This window comes from Limulus polyphemus, unplaced genomic scaffold, assembly GCF_000517525.1.
Source record: "Limulus polyphemus unplaced genomic scaffold, Limulus_polyphemus-2.1.2 Scaffold536, whole genome shotgun sequence".
Lineage (NCBI taxonomy): Eukaryota > Metazoa > Arthropoda > Merostomata > Xiphosura > Limulidae > Limulus > Limulus polyphemus.
The window spans coordinates 289,402-298,879 of record NW_013666146.1 but is presented as its reverse complement, the minus strand read 5'-3'; the positions used below and the strand labels follow the sequence as shown (position 1 = coordinate 298,879).

Below are 9,478 nucleotides of genomic sequence, written 5' to 3'. Positions count from 1 at the left end.
CCTTCCTGGAACAACTATAACACAAATTACCTTTTAGAAACCTTCCACTATAACACAAATTACCTTATACAAACCTTCCACTATAACACAAATTACCTTTTACAAACCTTCCACTATAACACAAATTATATTTTACAAACCTTCCACTATAACACAAATTACCTGAATTAGCAAAAAAAAAAAATATATGTTTTTACATCAAAAGAATTTATTTAGGAATCATATTCAGTTCTGGAATATTTTTTTCTTAAATTATTCTGGAATGGTCTAGATGTCATTTCCTGGATTATTACTTTACATCGTATGGTTGTTGTAGACAGTAGAGGGTTTGCAAAAGGTAATTTGTATTATAGTGGAAGGTTTGTAAAAGGTAATTTGTGTTATAGAGGAAGGTTTGTAAAAGGTAATTTGTGTTATAGTGGAAGGTTTGTAAAAGGTAATTTGTGTTATAGAGGAAGGTTTGTAAAAGGTAATTTGTGTTGTAGAGGAAGGTTTGTATAAGGTAATTTGTGTTATAGTGGAAGGTTTGTTAAATTTTCGAATAAACCTTAAATTTTTCAGGGAACTTTCTACCTTATTTCGGTTACCACGAAACGCGTTTGATATTCGATGCATTTTTATTGTTATATTTTGGCAATTCAACGTTTTTACGGCATCAATATGGAATCAGTTTCCAAGAAAATTGTTAAAAATAGGTGTCTTTGAATACAAAACGCCATCTTATGTATTCAATATCTATATTTTCAAATTCTGTGAAAAACAACACAATCTATTCAATAGTTTTACCATATTTCCGCGAATCAAATACAGGATATTTCTGAGTACGATACTGCATGAAAAAGCGATAAAGAAGAAAAGGAAGTCAGAAAAATACCACTTACTGTTAATTTTTCACGACAGATCAAAACGATCGAATTTTACTACTTCTAACATTTGCAAGATTGCTCCCTAGTGGTTCAACGATAAATTCGGAGAGCTTATAACGCTAAAAATCGCCCACTGATAGGCCATTGTGTAGCTTTGTGCTTAAAAATAATCACAATAATCATGAAAAGTCCAGTTCACTTGATGACAACAATGTTTTTTTATTTATTAAATTTTAATAGACATTAGAAACATTCAGTTTATGGGTCTAATTGAGTAGAAAAGTATTCAAGAATTGTACACTAACTGATATCTACTAGACTTGTATGAAAGGTAATTTAATCTTGACAATTCAGTACTGTATAGTCCATTCATGTTTCAGTTTGTGTTATTCCTAAAATATGTTTTTAAACGCAAAAAATAGTCGTTAAACTAGTTTTCTGAGTCTACAACTTGAAATTTTACATAATAAATCTAATTAAGTAATATGCAGAAATCACATATTTTGTCACCAACTTTTTATATGGTTATCCTAAAACAATTAGCGGAATAACAGATGCACCGAATGCTTTGATTTACTTCCACAAGATGTCGCCACCAGTATTAAAAATCAACTAAATGTACGAGTTCCTTAGAATTTGCCAAAGTCATAAAGTTCCCATTAATAACATGACATCGTGGCAGATGTCAGTACAAAGTGGACAGTGAACTTATTTATGGATGTCAAGTGTATGATATGTTTTGTAGAGTTTCTAAATGAAGAAATGTTTTATGTTTTGTTGACATAGATTTATTGTATTTGATTACTTGGATACTTGAACACTTGGATATACCGTAAAATCTGCTTCTTCGTGTTTATCAAATGAGGATTTGTCCAGAGGAGGGCTATTAATCTCAAGAAATGACTTCATTTAAACAACTGGGATTTAAAGGTTCTTTTCAGGGCCATCATATTCTGACAAAGAGAAAGTTATGTTTACACATATAACCTCTACTGATGAAACTGTTTCTTACTTCTAATATTTACAACGAACATCAGCATTAATCTTTCTTTCTTGCAAGCTTCCAATGAATGGTTAGCTGTAAGTCTGAACAGTTCATCTAAGATCACAATACTTGAAGTTTTGTGAATACATTTCAGTATGTTCAACAACAGTCTTATTTAAAGTTTGTGGTTTTACTTATGTACATTGTTGATAGTATATCAAATACACATCTGTATTAATCTTTCTTTCTTGCAAGCTTCCAATGAATGGTTAGCTGTAAGTCTGAACAGTTCATCTAAGATCACGATACTTGAAGTTTTGTGAATACATTTGAGTATGTTCAACAACAGGTCTTATTTAAAGTTTGTGATTTTACTTATGTACATTGTTGATAGTATATCAAATACACATCTGTATTAATCACAAGTATACGAAACTTGTATTAGTCAGCATGATAAATAAAGTTCCAAATCAGCAAGAAAAAAGCTCTAGACAAATATTTGTGAAAGATAAGAATTTGATTTTCTACAATAGTAATGATTAAAACATTTTTATTGTCACACAATTAAATTATTATATATTATTTAAAGGTTCAGGTAAGTACCCTTTTTATGGGCAAATAGATGTTATACAATTACACATTAATTATAGAAATGAAAACTACGGAATTAGCGATAAGTATTTTGCATAGAAAAAACATAAAACGCGAATTAAACATAGAAGTGAAAACTATAATGATATGCTACTGCACGTTAACTGTGTTAGTAGCCTATTAAAAAGTATCACCATGTTCTAGGCGTTTTATTTTTTCAACCTATAATTGCATACAATGGAGGTAGTTTCGAAAATCTTAGGTTTTTATAACATTCTTTATTTGACTTTATAAAACACGTGGCATATTAATTTTTTAGGTCATACCTACTCAACTGTTCTTTTTTTTAAAACCACGCCTATAATTACTATCCATTATTGCCGTTACGTATTATAAGTGATTCTTACTACCTTTTCGAAATTGGGTCATGCCCTTTAGCGGTGAAGGTTTAGGCCTTATGTCTTGGGATGTACAGAGATTTTCAAGGATTTGTTATAACACACTTCATAAAACATTGCCTAGCAATACGCCCCCTGGTGTTGTTGACGTACATATTATGTCATTGCCCTCGACACGTTACATGAGCTTGTCATTGGGTCATGTTTGTTTACTTCCTCCGCTGGATGGTCATTCTAACTACTAACGAGTTTTTCCTGTTGTATGCTGATAAATCGAACCGTTTTCTGGATTCTCGTTCATTTTGTTGTTGTCATGTAAACGGCACATAGATAAACACTTTATTTTAGCCTTAAAGAATGAGTTAGACATCAATATAAAAACAATACACTATTTAAGGAATCGAAGTTGTTTCGAAACTAACTGGTTTCTGTTGACCATAAAAGAATAATCCAAGGTATTTCGAAACTAACAGACATTAATATAAGCCATAAAAACGTATTAGACATAAGTTTAAAAACAATTACACAAATCGAAACTAACTGATTTTTCTACTGATCACAAGTAATGGATAAGACATACGTTTTGAGATAATATGTAAATAAATACATTAAAGTTGTTTCGACACTAAATGAATTTTCTATTATTTACAATACAATTAAGTATGTGTGAATAAGTAAGGAAAGAAGATAATTTTGATAATTTCACTGCGCGAGTAACAAGCACTGTCATATATCAAATTTTGTTCTTCAATTGTTTGAATAACAGACAATTTATTCTTAAATCGTTTAAATAATAGACAATTTATTTTTAAGTTGTTTAAATAACAAACTATTTATTCTCCAGTTCTTTAAATGACAGAGAATTTGTTTTTCATTTGTTTATATAACAAATGAAGACTCAAAATAATGAATAAAGTACTCCAAGTAAAATAAAAAATGAAAGCCACAAGATTTTATAATTAAATTGTTGTACAACCAAATGGACACCAGAAGGCTGTAAATTAGAGTATGATTTGGGGATCATCATCTATTTACGTAATAATATAGTTTTATAAAATTGTTTCATTAATACATTCCAGGAGCATCAATGTAAAGTGGAAAGAATTCAAATCTCAGTTGAACCTATATTGTCTGAACGAGTAATACATTGATATAATCTCTGCATTTGCTTGGCATTTGGGAGGCATTTGCGAGACGTGCCTCTGGTCTATCAGCGAAAACATAATAGAATATTTTGTCCTATTCCTCACTCACTACATCGCCAAGTGCTCTGACCTCACAAAACATACACAGAGCTCCTGGAACCTTTGGAAGTGTTCTGTGGGATTTGATTTAGGTTTTATCTTTATTCATCTACTTGCCCTTCTATGGCTTCCTGTTCAAGGTAGACTTTTAAAATCCTGGTAGTTTGGAATCGAAAATTATCCTGCTTCATCAAAAAAAGTGTGGTCTGGTTGCAACCACTAAAGGTCTTGCAACCACTAAAGGTCTTACAACCACTAAAGGTCTTACAACTGTATTAAATTCCACATATATAAAAGGTTCAGCAGAAAATCTGTGTTTCCAAATAATAGTTAATATAGTATAGTTCCCCTATACTATATAATTATAATTTTTCAATGGAGTGAGAAAATTGTCCATTTCGAGTTCTCCACAAACACACGAACCCGTCGATAATTGATAGATATTTAGATCTTCAATCTATTTGTAAAAAGTACAGTCGCCTATTGGCGATGCTAGTAATGCTCTGTGTGTTAAAGTGTGAGAGGCTGAAGAATGTCTTCTAAACCGTAAACCTGACATTTGAGGGTACGTTTCTTATCTTCTAAACCGTAAACCTGATATTTGAGGGTACGTTTCTTATCTTCTAAACCGTAAACCTGACATTTGAGGGTACGTTTCTTATCTTCTAAACCGTAAACCTGACATTTGAGGGTACGTTTCTTATCTTCTAAACCGTAAACCTGACATTTGAGGGTACGTTTCTTATCTTCTAAACCGTAAACCTGACATTTGAGGGTACGTTTCTTATCTTCTAAACCGTAAACCGGACATTTGAGGGTACGTTTCTTATCTTTTAAACCGTAAACCTGACATTTGAGGGTACGTTTCTTATCTTTTAAACCGTAAACCGGATATTTGAGGGTACGTTTCTTATCTTCTAGACCGTAAACCTGACATTTGAGGGTACGTTTCTTATCTTCTGGGCACTGATGATCACTCTAGTTTCTAGCCTGAAATCTAAACTCAAACCATGAGCAGAAGGATGGATATCTTTTTGCTGACAACAGTCATCATGTGATGTAGCTAAGCTTCCAAGACCTTGATCAGTCTGTCAAGGGTAATATCCTGATTATGCATTAGAACTACTTGTACAGGTCAATGTCTGGTGGCATATTCATAACCTTCCCTTTTTGGTCACATTTATGCTTGGTTTCTAATACTTAAGGTCTCTGAAAGTTTGCACTTCTGAAAAAGAAAAACAATTAGTTGTCACCAAAAGTGGCTCGCTAGTTTACTAGGTCTAATATCCTCAGTTTCACACATGAGTGTATATTAAAATTACTTCGATACATTTCTAACTAGTTAGTTTACTGGGTCTAACATCCTCAGTTTCACACATGAGTGTATATTAGAACTACTTAGATACATTTCAAGCTAGCTAGTTTACTGGATCTAACAGCTCCAGTTTCACACATGAGTGTATATTAGAACTACTTAGATACATTTCTAGCTAGCTAGTTTACTGGGTCTAATATCCTCAGTTTCACACATGAGTGTATATTAGAACTACTTAGATACATTTCTAACTAGCTAGTTTACTGGATCTAACAGCTCCAGTTTCACACATGAGTGTATATTAGAACTACTTAGATACATTTCTAGCTAGCTAGTTTACTGGATCCAATATCTTCTCTTTCATACCTGAGTGTACATTAAAACTACTTGGTTACATTTCTAACTAGCTATTTTAGGAGTTTATATTGTAATTTTCATAACTGAGTGTACATTACAGTTTGTTAGATATATTTATAGTTGGCTCATTTATTTCGTCTAATATCTTCACTTTCGTGCTCTTAAATAAATTACATTTATATGGTATGATATACTTGTTTAATATCCACTTAGTAGCAATCATGAGGATATTAATATCCAGTTGGCTTATGTACTACAGACCTAGTGTAAACATACGAATATTAGGACTAATGTATTTGTACTCAGAGGTATATTGTCCTCTCTTGGAAAGATTTAAGTACTCTAACTAATAAAATTGGAGTTAGTGCTTTGTTTTCCTCAGTTGGAAACATGTGTTAACGCTAATATATCTCTAGTAAGAAGTTTCTTGTCCTTCCTTGGATACATGTGTGTTAACACTAATATATCTCTAGTTAGAAGTTTATTGTCCTCCCTTGAAAACATGTGTGTCAACACTAAAATATCTCTAGTTAGAAGTTTATTGTCCTCCCTTGAAAACATGTGTGATAACACTAATATATCTGTAGTTAGAAGTTTATTGTCATTCCTTGAAAACATGTGTGATAACACTAATATATCTCTAGTTAAAAGTTTATTGTCTTCCCTTGAAAACATGTGAATTAACACTAATATATCTCTAGTTAGAAGTTTATTGTCATTCCTTGGAAATATGTGTTAACGCTAATATATCTCTAGTTAGAAGTTTATTGTCCTCCCTTGAAAACATGTGTCAACACTAATATATTTCTAGTTAGAAGTTTATTGTCATTCCTTGAAAACATGTGTATTTACACTAATATGTCTGTAGTTAGAAGTTTATTGTCATTGCTTGAAAACATGTGTATTTACACTAATATGTCTGTAGTTATAAGTTTATTGTCATTCCTTGAAAACATGTGTGTTAACACTAATATACCTCTAGTAAAAAGCTATTTTTCCTTCCTTGAAAATATATGCGTATTATAATTATGCGGATACAAGATTTTAACTAGCTAACGTACTGGGTTTATGGTGTGTTTTTTGTTTTGTTTTTGCCTACAAACATACAACTGGTAAACTGATCATTTCCTCTTCTGCTTCACTTGATAACGGTGCACGTTTAATGTGTTCACTTGATAACGGGTATATCACGATCACTTGAACTAAACATATGGATTAAAACTAATGCTATGTTAGTAAATTATGCCTAGTTAGCGATACTATCAGTTTTTAAGGATGTAAAACCAAAAACAAGATTGTGTTGGAAGGGTATGTTACGACGACAATTTTCCTAATAAAAGACCGATTTACCTGGTTAGTGCATTTTCCAGTGTGTAAGTTTTTCTTGTCTTTTCGGTACATTTTGAATTCTAATTAATTCACCAAGAAAATCGAATAAATGAACTAGGAAAGTTCGCATACAATAACATTATCTTATATTTTTACTTTTTTTAAACACAGTTACAAATCTATGTATACGTAACATTTACTAAAGAATCGATTTTTTTTCCCTGTATGTCGAGAGTGTTATTACATCTCTTACACAAAAATGTGATGCAAATCTTAAAATTTTACGAGTTTACAAAAACCCATTCTCTATATTTCTAACAGTCTATGTTTAATATTTGACGGGAAAAAAAAACAACTTTGTTATAATAAAATCATATTTACTTTTCGAAGAAAACACGTCGATTTTTTTGTTTCACATTTTAGCCAGCGCCCTGGTGTGTGTGACGTAATCTCTCAGTCGAAACGTTTCACCACACTGTGCAGAATCGATTTACTCGAGCAACGCTGTAGTTAAGATGGCAGTGGATTTTACAGCAACCTACAAAATTTTGGTACTTGGAGACAGTAACGTTGGAAAAACGTGCATTGTTCATCGCTTTTGTGACGAGAAATTTTACGACACCTACATTTCAACAATAGGTATGTAAAATCCTTTAAGTTTCTGTTTTTTTTATTGGCCTTTAGTTATTTAAAACGCAAAAAAAAATAATTGCCCAGTCAGCTGGTTAGCACTGCTGTACAAACCACAGTCTACATGAGAAACAGCAAATTCATTTTAAAAGCAAACAACTATAATTTTAACTATAAAGTGGAACTCTAATAGTTGATTAACACTGATGTACAAACCACAGTCTACCTGAGAAACAACGGGTTCATTTTAAAAGCAAACAACTATCATTTTAATTCTAAAGTGGAACTCTAATATTTGATTAACACCAATGTACAAACCACAGTCTACCTGAGAAACAACGGGTTCATTTTAAAGCAAACAACTATAATTTTAATTCTAAAGTGGAACTCTAATATTTGATTAACACTGATGTACAAACCACAGTCTACCTGAGAAACAACGGATTCGTTTTAAAAGCAAACAACTATAATTTTAATCATAAAGTGGAACTCTAATATTTGATTAATACTGATGTACAAACCACAGTCTACCTGAGAAACAACGGATTCGTTTTAAAAGGAAACAACTATAATTTTAATTATAAAGTGGAACTCTAATATTTGATTAACACTGATGTACAAACCACAGTCTACCTGAGAAACAGAGGATTCGTTTTAAAAGCAAACGACTATAATTTTAATTCCAAAGTAGAATTCTTGTTCTAAAACTAGGATTACGAATAACATCATTGAGTAAAACTGAACTGTTTCACTGTTGTTTTCGCATCTATTTTGTATTGAGAAGTATGTTTTATTAAATGATGTGAGAATAAACTCTATACATGCATCACAACCTACTTATCTTCCTGATACCTTACTGAGAATTACTGGCTACGTTAGGCTTAACAATAACAAAAAATCAAAAGTCCAATGATGAAACCATGTAGTGGTTGACAGGTAATAACAGACTTTTCTAGGACAATTTTTAGATCGATCAAATGACGTGTTCAAATTTAATCTGTTTAAGGCAACTTTCCGAATAATGTGTACGGTTTTTGGGTTGTGTTTTTACTCGCCGCAGTGAACCTATGTTTTTATAGGTTTCCAATAATATGTTGCGCTAATGCAATTAATTTATTTTTATTAATCTCAGCAGACAGACCACGTAATATTTCTCTCTTCATCAAAATCGAGAAGAACATGAAGCCCCCGTCTAACACGTGATTCACCATTTGGCATTTAATTGGATCAGTTTCGAGGAATTGGTAAATCCAGACAAATCGAAAAACAAAACTGAATGTCTTATAATGTAGGTCTGTACGCTCCTTCCTTCGCGCTATCTCTTGTTGAGTGTTGCAGAGGTAAATTTACGGATTTACAACGTTAAAATCTGGGGTTCGATTCCCCCTCGGTGTACACAGCGTATAGCCCAATGTGTCTTTGCTCTTAAAGAAACAAAAGCATTTATCCACCTCGCTGATAAGGGGTGAAATTCTCGGAAATCGGTTTGTCTCAGAGACAAGTAGTAAATAGACTGACAGTTAGGAACTGTTAACCAAATAAACTTTTAACTAGTCGTCTATCTTCTAATCTATGAGCTCATAAATAGGACCTGTTAATCAAATAACCTTTTAACCAGCCGGCTTCCTTCTAATCTATCAGTTCATAAATAGGAACTGTTAACCAAATAGCATTTTGACTAGCCGGCTTCTTTCTAATCTATCAGTTCATAAATAGGAACTGTTAACCAAATAGCATTTTGACAAGCCAGCTTGCATTTTGAC

General features: G+C 32.2%; 1 protein-coding gene and 1 long non-coding RNA gene across 2 annotated transcripts in view; one reads left to right on the top strand and one right to left on the bottom strand.

Moving 5' to 3' along the window:
* Positions 1-9,478, top strand: part of LOC106458941 (ras-related protein Rab-8A-like) — a 31,564-nt gene that overhangs the window by 3,845 nt on the left and 18,241 nt on the right. Inside the window, exon 2 of the mRNA XM_022385323.1 lies at positions 7,509-7,724. Within this exon, the coding sequence (XP_022241031.1) occupies positions 7,601-7,724 (124 nt within the window). The 5' untranslated portion in view covers positions 7,509-7,600. The remainder of the gene's footprint in view (positions 1-7,508; positions 7,725-9,478) is intronic.
* LOC106458942 lies at positions 3,765-7,240 on the bottom strand. Its single transcript, XR_002610473.1, has 3 exons — positions 7,107-7,240; positions 4,679-5,309; positions 3,765-4,636 (listed from the first exon to the last, which is right to left on the bottom strand). It is a non-coding gene; the product is annotated as an uncharacterized LOC106458942 (long non-coding RNA).